Source organism: Notothenia rossii, assembly GCF_949606895.1.
Source record: "Notothenia rossii genome assembly, chromosome: 7".
Classification (NCBI taxonomy): Eukaryota; Metazoa; Chordata; class Actinopteri; order Perciformes; family Nototheniidae; genus Notothenia; species Notothenia rossii.
This window is the reverse complement of record NC_136905.1, coordinates 82,827,980-82,841,767: the sequence shown is the minus strand read 5'-3', so window position 1 is coordinate 82,841,767 and position 13,788 is coordinate 82,827,980. Positions and strand designations below refer to the sequence as shown.

The following is a 13,788-nucleotide window of genomic DNA, read 5'->3' as shown; positions in this document are numbered from 1 at the left end:
CCTCTGGGAACACATGCTGTTATTTGTTGTCTGTTTATTGCACTCAGTAAATTGATCACGATCTGACTTTTATTTGCTGCTGGTTCACTTTAATATTAACTTATAAAGGGGAACTCCTGAGTCTGTAGTACAGAATGTTGCCTTTCTAGGGACCTTACTGGACAAGACATTTTTATCTCCTGTGGTATTCATCTATTATGCTACTGTAATATATTTCACACGGTAAAAATAGTCTTTACATGTTTGGCTTAGAACCCATTTTGTTAATCATTAATGAATTGATGTTCTTATTAATATGTTTTAATAATGAGGTTTGAAATCCAGGACTTAAAAATATTAAAATAAGTGACAAGAAGTTTTTGCCTGAAATTGCTTGTAAAAAAACAGACGAATTCAGTTCTGAATATTATTCACAAGAGTTACAGTACAGTAAGAGATCCAAAGTTTTTTAATGAATCTTAGTGTCTCAGGTTTTATCAGGAAAGTTAACAAAAGATTCCCCGTGACTGGTAACAATTATATCATCAGATTATTTATTGATAATGTAAAGGTGATCATGTGAGCAGGGAGCATGTGCTACAGCCAGAAACGTACATTATTAAAACAATTATGAAATCACAAAAACATTTTTAACATTAGCGTCAGATTTGTTACACCACATAGTACCTGCAGGCAGAGAGCGAAGGAAGGAGAGACTTGAATTCAATACTGAAGCGTTAACATCAGTGAACAAATTAAACAGTGAACATATCGCTGGTTCAGAGAAGCTGCTTGTTCACGGCGCCATCTGGTTCGTCTTCGGTCCTCTCTTCTTTAAAACCATAACACTGCAAAGAGAACAAATGCATCAGTTAGCCAAAACCCAAAGTCTTGCTGTAAAGAACAAATGGAATATGTAAGATCACTGACATCATCCTCCTGTTAAAGAGACCTCTGATCTTTACCTACAGTACTGACCTTTGACCTTGAGCCTCACCGATCTCTTCCATATGACGTCTCCGTCCCTTTCGACGGTGCATGAGTATGCACCGATGTCTTCATGACTGGGGTTAATCAGGGTCAGACTGAGGTCTCCAGCTTGCAGGGGGTTTTCCCTCGTCTTTGTGCGGCCTCTGTAAGAGTCATGCTGCACCTCAGACATGTCTTGGCCATTCTGATACACATGGACTGTCGAGGAATTGTATAACTCGAAACGTTTCCATTTCACCGTTGCATCTGCAGGCAGCCGAGCTCTGGTTTTGAAGGGCAGTGTGACACATTTAGCCCGATCCCCGACCGCCACCACCTCCTGGGGGACTAAAAGGGAAAACAGACCCTCAATTACAAACAGCATCATTGGTGATAACATCTGATTTCATATCATTTGAGTCCATTGAATGGATAAATGGCTAATGGCTATCAGTGGTTATTAATGTCCTAGATAAGGATGAGAATGGGCCGGGACAGAATGTGTGGTAGTGTATGGATGCAAGTAGGAATGTCTATTTAAAATGTAACCATGATAATCAACCTAATTCTTAACGCCTAGTTTTGGTGATAGATCTTAAACTGAAACCAAACAGAATTAAAACTCTTTGGGAATGGGAGTCAGGAGCCTCATCCCAATACCCCTCCTCGACTCCTCTCTTCCCCTCCTCCGGGACTTGACCCGGAAATCGATCAAGACACGCCATTTTGAAGGACTTCCCAATAGCTGAAATGCACACGGAGGAGTCGAGGAGGGGTGAGGGAGGAGACGAAAGGGAGAATACACGCGAGCAGACCCGCCCCCAACTTCACAGCTGGCCTCGCCCCCACCTGGCCCCGCCCCCACCTTCACAGCTGGTCCATTTCAACAGAGGAAAACCGACAACTGGAAGATGAGTGGAAAACCGTCCCATAAATGTATAAGTGCTCACAGCTCCGTGGGAATTATTATGTGCAATTCATTTCTAAAAGGCTTTCACGTTACTATAACTATATTTGTATTTAAATGTAGGCTACGTTTTACACCAAAACGGAACACAAAAGCAGGACCAACCATCATACATTGAATTCCTTGACTAACAAGAGAAAGATTCATTCATTTAAATAAATATTTAACAACAAACGGGCCGGTTCAAAGGGTTAATCAGTTAAGCCCGATGAGAGGGGATACAGCTGTGCACGTCATCATTAACAGACGTCGTTTAAGAGTGACGTTTGAGTGAACGAGGACATCCCAATTAATACCTGAGGACTCCTCTGTCCTCGCGTCACCTTCTTGTGTCTCTTGCTCGCATCTTACGGAGGCGGAGCTAAGATGCAAGGAAGGGACGCGAGTGAGGGAAAGGAGGAGTCGAGGAGGGGTATTGGGATGAGGCTAGGGTGTATTATGGGGCGGTGCGGCCATTTTGGAGGATAGAGTCTAGGGCCCTTTCTCATTTCATCAAATCCCCCTCCTCGACTCCTCGGTCCTCCGGTAGTGACCCGGAAATGAATTTCAGCGCGCCATGTTGAAGGACATCTAATTTCTCTAAATGCACTTCGAGGAACGTGGATCGAGCGTCGAGGAGGCTCTCTGGAGGAGCTATAACCGAGGAGACACTCATGGGTCCTCCACGGTCCTCCACGGCTCCTTCGTGGATGCATTTCCGGGAACAGAGATGTTTCAAAGAGTCGTGACGCACGGCCGGACTTATCTCAGCCAATCACAGCTCTGCATGCATACCCTGGATATTATTTCAGTAACTGCTTTCATGGCGACGCAATGTTTACAGAGGGAACAGCTGCTAGGTCCGTGCAGAAAGCAGAGCAGTGTGTTTAATATATATCACTCAGTATAACAGGCCTACTCTCTGTATTTGCTTTAGTTTAGTAGATATCTACAAACAAAGAGTTAATCTTTTTCTAAAACCATTTAGTGCTTCACTTAATAAAATACACAACGGCTGTTAGGCTGATTATGCTTTAGGAGCTGCAGGTGTGTGTGGTGCAGTGTGTAGGTGTGTGTGTGGTACAGTGTGTAGGTGTGTGTGGTGCAGGGCATAGGTGTGTGTGTGTGGTACAGTGTGTAGGTGTGTGTGTTGTACAGTGCGTAGGTCTGTGTGTGTGGTACAGTGTGTAGGTGTGTGTGTGGTGCAGGGCGTAGATGCGGCGGACAGACGGGTCTCCGTTGGTTTGGCGTCCTATGCTTACTTTTAATACTTGTAAATAAAACTTTTGGCACGTAATTTCAATTCCTCATTGTAGCGAGAGGGGAGAGGGGGCGATATATCCAGTCTCTGATAGTGTTGCGTTATTATGAGAGTGCTCTGTTTGATTCTGAAATTGTATATATTTATATAAATATACACATATATATGTGTGTGTGTGTGTGTGTGTGTGTGTGTGTGTCCGCATCTGTAGCCTGCTATTGTCTCATTATACCGCACTGTGAATGAATTAAAAGTAAATATATATAAGTCTTCATGAACACATCTGTCCATCAGACAGAGGGCTGCTGTGCCTCCTGTCATCATTAATGGACGTCTCTTTAAAATGACCGCTCAGAGGAGAGGAGTTCTCATTTCTCTAACCGCCTGCTGCTTCCCCTCCTCTCTCCTCGGCTCCCCTCCTCGGCTCCTCCGCTCGCATCTCCTGTGGGCGGCAGCAAGTCTCGAGGAAAGGAGTCGAGGAGGGGAGTCGAGGAGGGGAGTTAGAGAAATGAGAAAGGGCCTAGCAAATGCAGCAGCAGTCAACATTTATCAGCTTTTTCTCATCCTTAATGAATAAACTACATTCGAAAGATAAAAGCCTTAACAAAGAGAAGCTCTTCACTGAAGCAGGAGAGTATTATTAATATATATTAATATTTAATCAATGAATTAAGTAAAAGTAAAACAGGTTCATGCTAACTCGCTGTAGGCATACAGGTCAGTCAACAGGTTGCGATCACTAGTATCCTTTAAAGGTTGCTGACTTGCTGTTGATGAAGTTACATTCTCTATAACATGCTAGCAGCTGCAGTCTACACTCTGGTATCTAAAATACTGACCATTGACTCGGAGCCGTACTACTTTCTGTGTCACGGCTTCTCTGTCCTTGTGGACGGTGCAGATGTAGGTTCCACTGTCTCTGTAGCACGGGTCCCTGAGGGTCAGACTGAGGTCTTTGGTTTTCAGCGGTTCCTTCTGCATCTTTGTGCGATTGGAATAAAACTCATCCTGTCTAATAAGATCGTTGTTGCCGTTACAATATTTGTGGACCCTCATTGGCTCTGGAGCGCAACGGCTCCACTCCACGGTGACGTCTTCAGGCAGAGGGACTATGGTTTTGTAAGGAAGTTTTACAAAGGAGACCCCCTCTTTCACCACTACAGAAGAGACTGAGAGGGAAACAAACAACAGCATCAGCAGCACGAACACACAAACTGTGATCTTAGGTCCTGTGACAACATACTACATACCTGTGATGGTTTTGTACCAACCCAAGGCAGCTACAGCCAGAGCAAGACAAACAGCCAGAGCAAGACCTACCTCAGGAGGGAATATGGGCCGTTCTGTTGGCAACATAATCAACAACATGACTTTCTGTTACTGTACACCAAACAGCAACATTATTATACGTATAAACTTCTTTTTTTTTATTCTAATAAAGTCATAAGTAGAAAAGGGGGTTAGGGTTTGTTCCTTACCTGTAACCTGCAGGCGCACAATTAGCCTTGAAATGTCATTTTCATTGTTATGGACGTGGCAGGTGTAGACGCCGCTGTCAGAGAGTTGGGGTTGTTTCAGAGTGAGGCGGAAGTCTCCAGTTATCAGAGCATAAGTTGACGTAGATGTTCGGCCGCTGTAATGCTGGTTTTGAAAACGGGGCTCCTTTTCGTCAAGAGGCTGGTGGACGGTTGAGGGATTCAAACCGAAGCGACTCCACACCACTGTTGTGTCCTTACTAAGAAACCAGGATGACTGGCAGGGCAGCTGGACAGACTCCTCCCCCTCATACACTGTAATGGTTGAGTTATGTTGGGGAACTGGGAGGACACACAAAATGATGTCTCAAATATTGATGTCAAACCTCCTCAAACCCCTCAGGATCAAGCTCCGTACTATGGGAGACCGGGCCTTCTGCTCAGCTGCTCCCAGTCTGTGGAACGCTCTCCCCAACCACATGAGAGCACCACAGACCGTGGATGCTTTTAAAAAAGGCCTCTAAGCCCATCTGCTCAATAGAGCCTTTTCCTAGACCTTTTATTTGTTACTACCCTTTTATTTATTTGTATTGCTTGTTTTTACTGCTTTTTATGCATTCTACCGGGTTGTGTACTGTTTCTAAATTGCTCACTGCTTGTAGCACTTCGGGATTTGAACTCAAATATGAAGTGCGTTATAAATGAAACCCATTATTATTATGTATATATTATCTAAAATAACTTCTTTGCACGTCAAAAACATACAACCATTAAATGTACAAATACCTACAAATATATGCATAGACATGTTTACGAACTTAAAAGGATATATACATGGCGTTCAGTACATTAGTGTAGAAGCAAACAATTCATATAAAGGCCAACGGGCAGCATGTGTGACAGGCTGTCGGAGGGGCTGGGGTGAAAACAAGGACACATTACATGACATGTCATATGTTAAACACATGTTCCTCACCTTTGACCTGCAGTTCCACTTCGTATTGGCGGAATAATTCCACTCCCTTTCTGATCATTTGGCAGATGTAGACGCCACTGTCAGAGTGATGGGGTTCTTTCAGAGTGAGGCTGAGGTCTCCAGTTTCCAGAGCATCATCGGACATTGATGTCCGGCCGCTGTAATGCTGGTTTTGAAACAGAGTCGGAAACACATGCTGATGCTGGTGGACAACAAAGGGATTGGAACCGTATCGATACCACTCCACTGTTGTGTCCTCAGTTTCCGTGGAGTGTTGGCAGGGAAGCTGGACAGACTCCACCCCCTCATACACGCTAACAGTTGGATATTGCTGGGAAACTTGAAGGACACACAAAAGGATGTTTCAATTATAAATGTATTATTTTATTTGCTTGTTTTTTTACACACACAAAAAATGTTTATATAATAAAGTTTATAATATATTTACAAAGACATTTATATAAAGATAAACCTTTTATCCTACAAATACTCAGACACACTTGCATTTAAGAATTTATCAAAGCTAGATAAATAGATAAATGTCTAAGTGATCTAAATAAACTTAAATAAGAATAATTTACAACTTGCTCCCAAAAAAGGGAACATGGAGACGGTACAAAATGATGGTGGCGGTAGAACTAATCAGATTGTTTTACTTAAATAAAAGTATAAAAGAAAACATTGTAGAAATACTCTGTTACAAGTAAAGTAAGCATTCAAAATGACACTAAGTATTAGCAAATGCATTTTACATATTCAATTGAAGTGGTCATATGAAACAGGAGATTAGATCTTTGTCTGCTTCTGTTTCTATTTCTAATATTGTTTCTATGCAGTGACACTCACAAACAAAAACATAAACTAGATTTCAATTGTAATAAATCATTAAATTAGATTTTAGCATCCTTGAAATGTGTTCATTTTAAATAAAAACGTTGGTTTTAGCTGTTGATTTACGAGGCTACATGAAACTAAAGCTGGAGACATGAGAGTAGAAAGAAGAAGGTAATCATACCGTGTACGAGGGTCAAAAACCCCACCAACGCCTTCATCTTCATGACGAAATAACCAAAATCTGATTATCTCCGTCACTTTCCTTCTTATGAACTGATCACAAAGTAAGCGTCACTTTTAGTTTACTGAAAGTGGCTCGCGGTTGACTGCCGCAGGAATCGGACGAATCAGGTTAAGGAAAAAAAGCTGAATTATAAGGAATTTGGTTCATTGACTGCAGTCGAATAGTCAACAAATCAGCCCCGATCGTTTATTCCTTGACCTCTGTGTGAAACGTCACGGGGTTAAGGAATAGTGGATAGAAGAATTCAAAAGTATTTAGGAGAAGAGACTGCGGTGCTTTGAGAATCCGACTGCACTTTCACTTTCCGACGTATTTATCGTTCGCCAACGGGCGTGATTAATGTGCGTCTGCTGCTGAGGGGAAAGGAAACTACAGTTTTCTATTCAGCGGACTACATGGATGTGTAATAAGAACGGCGGACGAATATAGATACTTTGCACCGCGCTCTGATGGTGTTGTTTTATGCTTTATGAACGTGGACAACAGAGAAACATACATTCTTAATGAACGAGGTTGAGATTTCTCGGAAAGTGAAACTTATGCTTATCACTGACCAGGGACGTGCACAGACATTTTGGGGGCAGGAGCTCGAGTGAGAAAAAGGGCACTTCTCATAATAATTGATAAAAAAAGGTTTTAAAAACAAAAAGTTAAATATAGTTGCACATCTCTGACTTACTGACCAATTTATTTTAATACCCTCACACTCACGCAATTGTACTCAACAGAATTCTACAAAATAATCAGTTAACACAGAGACAATGGTCTTCTTTAGTATTCACTAAGCACAACAACAAACTACTACAATTAATAGTTATTAAATTAGCAGCCAACAATAAAAATTAGGAAGTTACTGTTTAAGGCATGGACATTACAGGTAAAAAGATCGTTATGTCTGAATTCATCTATAGATCTAAAGCTATCTGAATTTAAACATAACATTTCCGGGGAAAATACTGACTTGACGTAAGTAACTATCTTGGGAAGTTGTGAGGTGTTTTTTTTTATCCTTTTCATCTGCCATGCCTTGGTTACTGCATGCAAATGTGCGCATTTTAATTAGGCCTAGTTCACGCCTAATTTGCATATCAATGTGGCGATTGTGATGACGTTATTAGATACATATTTTACTGTATTCACCTGTAGTGTCTCCCCTTAAGTCAGTGGTTCTCAAACTTTTTCTGTCATTCCCCACTTTGAACAGGTGGGCCTTTTCAAGCCCCACCTATTCTTCATCACTCCAATAAAATGGTAGGCCAAGCTTAAAATTGTCAAATGTATCGTTCTATAACAGGGGTCTCCAACCTTTTTCAGGGTGAGAGCTACTTTTACTCCTCTTTTTTAGTTTTTTGCACTGTATATATTTAGCATATTTGAACATTATTATATGCTTACCTTTAACCTTTGTGTGCTGTTTGGGTCTGTGGGACCCGTTTTCAATGTTTACTAAAAGAAAATGTATGCAATTTAGTTATTTTAACCTGCTTTATTCGGGGGTGGACCTCACCTCCTCTAGGGGGGTCCGGGGGAATGCACCCCCAGGAAGATTTTCTTTTTAATGTTGAAGTGAAATGCCTCAATCTGGTGCACTTTGAGCAAAAAATGAATTTATGGATACAGCTCTCGACACACTGAAAGGGAGCTGTATACTTTTCAATCATCCAAACATCTTTAGAATATGATCAAAACCAATAACAAATCATTTAAACTTGTTTATTCTTATCTTATGTTACCTAGTTAGCATTCTTTCTTTTTATTTATGCATATTTTACGAATCACTCCCGTTTTAAACTTTTTTTTTTTTTGACTGTCCTATAGCACACATTGGAATGATTTCTTACTTTATTTTTTACATCAGGCTATATTAAATAGATAAATGTGTGCTCTCTCTAGCTCTCTCGCTCTCTCTCTCTGTCTCGCTCGCTCACAGAGGCTGTGTGCTCCTCCATGGCGATGACGGCTTGCGTTAAAAAATTATAATAAGCAGAGGCCTATTTGTAAAGTGGGGGGACACAAACGGGATTTCGAAAAGGGTCACGGTTAAACTCCTTGTGAAGTGGTGAGGTGCCGCTCCACATTGCTTTTCTTCCCGACTGCAACGCTGTAAATGATTTTGGTTTTAGTTGTGTGTGTGTTAGCAGGCTCGGATTGGCCATCGGGAGATTTGGGACTTGTCCCGGTGGGCCGCTGCCTTTGGTGGGCCGCTGGCTCTGACATAGGTGGGCCGTGGACTTTCACAGCGCCACTGCGCCGGTACCGCACCCGCCGTAGCAAGGCTCCGGCGGATCCGGCGCTGTGAATGTCCACCGCCGTTGCGAGTCTCCGGCTGTAACAGTCCACTAACGCCCGCGAGGACCCAGGTTCGATTCCGGCTTGAGGTGCAAAAAATAAATTTTAGTAGGTTTTTATTTTATTTTTAAAACTCCCGTTCATCACATCCATTCGCGACCCACCTATCACATCTCTGCGCCCCACACTTTGAGAAACGCTGCCTTAAGTAAAGTAGAGCCTTTATGCCCATGATAAATTGCCTTAGCTAAACCTTGAGCTAACTTATCCATTAGCTAGTACCCTAGCATGGACGGAAGGGGGGTGCTGAGGGGGCTGCAGCATCCCCATCTGCAAGGCTCCACTAGCACTCGCACCCCCCTCCACCCCCACAGTTTCGCTGCGATGCTCCACTAGCATCCCCCCCCAGCGCGTCACAGTTACACCCCCCCCCCCCACCGCCGGGCACCCCCAACTCTGACTGACTTCCCGTGTCCCTGTACCTTAGTTAACTCTATTTGTTTTTGTCTTTTGGCTAATTAGCTGTAAACTCGAGGCACGGGCAGTTTAGTCATTTGTTCATCACCACTCACCTTCAAACAAGCCAAGAAAAGCCGGCATAACATGGAACAGTAAAGTGGGAGGTGCTGCTACCTGTCTGTCTGAAGGGACTGCCGATGTCCGCACCGCTGCGCAGGAGACGTGGAGGAAGGGCAGAGGGAGCATCGGAACTTCACAGTCTAATCTCCCGACCTGATTTTATTTAGTATTCAATCAATATATTTTTGGAAAGGGAAACTGTGCGCAAACAGCAGCAGATATATATTCATTTATTGAAAAAAAAAAGCAAAAAAAAAAAAAACACCCCATAAAAAGGGCACTTTCTCTGGAGGAAGAAAAAAGGCAGGGGCTCAAGCCCACTTTGATGTCTATTCGTGCACGTGCCTGCCACTGTGGGCTAAGCCCCTAATGTTTCCAGGTCCAGGAAACGCGCCTGAATAAAAGTATAAAATACAACTTTTCAGAAATACTCTGTTACAAGTAAAGTAAGCATTCAAAATGACAATAAGAAAATTATTAGCAAATGCATTTTACATATTCAATTGAAGTGGTCATATGAAACAGGAGAATAGATCTTTGTCTGTTTCTGTTTCTATTTTCTATTTATATTATTGTTTCTAGGCAGTGACACTCACAAACAAAAACACAAACTACATTTCAATTGTTATAAATCATTCAATTAGATTTTAGCCTCCTTGAAATGTGTTAATTTTAACTCAAAACTGTGGTTTTAGCTGCTGATTTACGAGGCTACATGAAACTGAAGCTGTAGACATGAGAGTAGAAAGAAGAAGGTAATCATACCGTGTACGAGGGTCAAAAACCCCACTAACGCCTTCATCTTCATGACGAAATAACCAAAATCAGATTCTCTCCTTCACTTTTCTTCTTATAAACTGATCACAAAGTAAGCGTTACTTTTAGTTTACTGAAAGTGCCCCGTGGTTGACTGTCGCAGGAATGTAACGAATCAGGTTAAGGAAAACAAGTTTAATTGTATAACATCTGAGCAATAAGGAAGTTGGTTCATGCTTTTGTTGCAGTCTTAAATGGCGACATCTGCTGGGCAGCTCCTTGTGTTACATTTACAAACCCAAAGAAAAAGAAAGGTCTTTCTGAATCCTCAAAGATTGAAAGATATCCAGATTCACATCTTTGTTTTCCAAATCAAAACAAGGACGACAACTGGTTAGCTACCTGGACAGCAAAGAAGTTTACTGTGTTTCCTTTAGGAAATCTGTCACACTGCTTAAAATATATCAAAAATATTTGTTAAAATTCAGACAAGCTTCCCAGTATACAAAGTAATAAAAACAATCTTAAGCATTTTCAGTTGCAACACTTAATGGATGAAGGCATTAATATTAATGTAATATTAATAACTGAATCAATTACTCTCAAACAGATTCTGCAGAGCTTGAATTAATGAACTATATGTAATCATTCGGAAACAAACCGATCTAGAATGACTTTGGTGTGACATGGACAGGCGGTAACTATTTGGCTTGTTTACGATGACTTGCTTTAAGAGAAGTCTATGTTCTTTATTGTGTACTAATTTGACATATTTTGGCTTTTTATAAGATGGAAAAAATATGTATAGACTAGCTGACTCATATTCGAATGAAAGGAATTACAGATGACATACATGTCACTAGACCAGGGGTATTCAACTAAAATTCAACGAGGTCCAGTTACAGAAAATCTCCCCATGCAAAGGTCCGGAACATCAAAATGTCTAAATTGCTTTATGAATTAGTGTGATATATGTTGAAGTAGCTGTAGCTTTATCAACGTCTGCATGTAATCAACAACTGACTGCCAATCAAATAAAGAAAGTGCAATTCATAAAAAACAATATTTATTGTCAATTAACATTGAACTATACAGATATACAGTAAAATACTGTGGATATGTGTAATGTTCCTCTCGGGCTGCATTTGAAAATAAAATAGAGAAAATAAATCAAATAGCTTTTGAAAATACGTGCATCTTGAAACTGCTTAATTTTAGATACATAAAATAAAGTGTAGCAGCAGCTTGAGTTTCCCTTTTTCTTTGTTAACCGTTTCACATCATGACTTAACAGTTTCAGACGATTATAGAACAATATCAGTCTTTACACATCATAACAATTCTCTTTCTTTCCCTCTTATATTGCAGTCCTTCACTCACTTTTTTTTTATTCAGTGCGAGAATTGAGCTCGAGCTTGGCCAGGAGTTTAAATCTGGGCTGAAATGGTGTCAGGGCCATTCTCATACACATGCAGGTGCTCATTGGCTAGCCTGCCCTGGAACAATATTTAGTTTTAATGTTGATCCTGGTGGACTGACCATATTGGGCTCTGAGACTGCTTATTTTGTCTGACCTCAGTTCTGACTTGAGAGGGAAATGTTGGTCAAACACTTTGTGTTTTGTCTCATAGTGGCGTTTTGGCACTTTTAATGAGCGCCACGGTCTCTGAACAAATGAGACACACTGGTTCTGTGCTCCCAGTGGGCAGGATGAACAGGAATAAGTCCGTTTACTGAGGGTTAAAAGTTCTGTTCTCACTGTCCACTTTCCTCTTCTTGGAGAGCGCCATGTGTCATTATTTGTCTCTCCCTGTCTGCCGCTAACACACCTGTTCACTCTCCTCTCCGTCTTCCCTCCCTGTATCGCTAATTATTCTCTTCACTCACTTTCCTCTCCGCTTCTCTCTGCCGCGCTCTCATCTCTTCTTCTGTGTTTCTCTCCCTGTATCGCTCACTCTTCTCTCTCGCCCCCTATTGGCAGCGGTTAAAATAGAATCGCCCCGTCAAAATTGAAATCCCCTATTAATGTATTGATTATAGGTCCAGGTCCGTATAGGTCGACATCTGGGTCCGGATCCGGACCACGGTCCGCCTGTTGCCGACCCCTGCTCTAAACCATTATGTAGGGAGTTTAAATGAAAATAAAATTTCTCTGTATAAAATCCCCTCTAAATGTCCAGTTTACTTCATAGCTAGTGAAGCATTTCTCATGTGAATGGGGTTGTGCTGTTTACATTTTGCCGAACATCAAAACCTCAGTATTCCAAAAATAGCTGTGGGCGTGGTTACAGGTACAACCCACCACACCTGTGATGCCGGGTGTGTTACTGTGAAGTTGCAGTCTTGTCTTACCTCATGCTTGCACTAACCCAGGTGTCTCTCCTCCTGCAGGTGTGGTTCGCACCGGGCTGTCCCGTCACGTCAGTCTGTGGCAGAAGGTGTTCATCGAGCCCATCGCCCGGCTGCTGTTCCTGGACCCGGAGGCCGGCGCTCAGACCACGCTGCACTGCTGCCTCCAGGAGGGCATCGAACCTCTGAGCGGGCGCTACTTTGCCTGCTGCACCGTGCAGGAAACGTGCCCGAAGGCCAGGGACGATGCCGTGGCCCGGAAACTGTGGGAGTTCAGATAGAGGCTCTGTGGAATCTCTTAAAACACTTATCTTCTGCTGTAAATGGATTGTTAAGTCCAGGAGGGATCAAAGTAAAAGAACTGTTCACTCTGTTTTTGTTTTCCCGCCCTTTTTGTGATTGTTTGCCCCGCCCTGTCTTGTTTGTTATTAGTTCTGTGTGTACATACGCCTCTCTTTCCCAGAGTTTTTCTGGGCGTTGATGTTTACCGTGGTTCTACTCATCAATGTTTCATCGATGTTTCTTTCTAACATGTTTCCTTTCGGCTGTTTAAACTGTGAACTTTAATGCTACGATGTATGTGATGTCAGTTATTAATATAAGAGTAATACATGAAAAACAGTTTTGAAATACTATATGACAGTAAAACAAGAATACAGTTTAAAAGGGGAGTGATTAGTGAAATAAAAAATCAGTTTACAGTTCTGCTTCATATGGGTGTTGAGAGATGTATCCAGAAATCTCTTCATTTTGCTCTCAAAGTGCACCAGATTGATGCGTTTGACTTCAATAATAAAAAAAAAAATCTTCCCTCTAGAGGAGGTTAGGTCCCCGCTCACTTCAAGAAAATAGCACTTTACTCCTGCTTACACCTATATGCCGTGAGCTGATTATCTTCATTGTAACAGTCGCGGCTGTACTGTGTGTGTGCATGTGGGGATTGTTGCAGTAGAAAATTAAACTGTAGCGCCCGGTACCTTAATGGGAAACCCCACAAGTTTGAGCACGTTCCATGAAAATCATGGCCTCTCTGTAGATTTATTCTGGCGCCGGGTCTGCCTCAGGATTTATCAGGAAAGCGTTAAAGTAAAAAAAATATCCCTGTGACTGGTAGACAATTATAATATCAGA

The 13,788-nt window shown here is 41.9% G+C and overlaps 1 protein-coding gene across 3 annotated transcripts; it reads right to left on the bottom strand.

Moving 5' to 3' along the window:
* Positions 1-510: 510 nt before the first annotated feature.
* LOC307045841 (butyrophilin-like protein 2) lies at positions 511-10,635 on the bottom strand. 3 transcript variants are annotated; one of them, XM_079691821.1, is made up of 8 exons: positions 10,318-10,626; positions 9,607-9,705; positions 5,607-5,945; positions 4,634-4,972; positions 4,406-4,498; positions 3,995-4,324; positions 958-1,296; positions 511-827 (listed from the first exon to the last, which is right to left on the bottom strand). In XM_079691821.1, exons 3-8 carry the CDS (start codon positions 5,749-5,751, stop codon positions 814-816), a joined length of 1,260 nt encoding a protein of 419 aa, XP_079547947.1. In that variant the 5' UTR covers positions 5,752-5,945; positions 9,607-9,705; positions 10,318-10,626; the 3' UTR covers positions 511-813. The 3 variants fall into 3 exon arrangements, with proteins under 3 accessions (XP_079547947.1, XP_079547946.1, XP_079547945.1); XM_079691820.1 differs by lacking the exon at positions 9,607-9,705 and having other exon boundaries at positions 10,318-10,635; XM_079691819.1 differs by lacking the exons at positions 9,607-9,705; positions 10,318-10,626 and adding an exon at positions 6,622-9,213.
* Positions 10,636-13,788: the final 3,153 nt, after the last annotated feature.

Coding starts and splice junctions, on each gene's coding strand:
- LOC307045841 (XM_079691820.1), bottom strand. CDS start 10,360: ATGAAGATGAAGGCGTTAGTGGGGTTTTTGACCCTCGTACACG. Junction 4,973..5,606: donor AGTGGAACTGCAGGTCAAAG/GTGAGGAACATG, acceptor GTGTCCTCCCAG/TTCCCCAACATAACTCAACC. Junction 1,297..3,994: donor AGTACGGCTCCGAGTCAATG/GTCAGTATTTTA, acceptor TTTCCCTTTTAG/TCCCCCAGGAGGTGGTGGCG.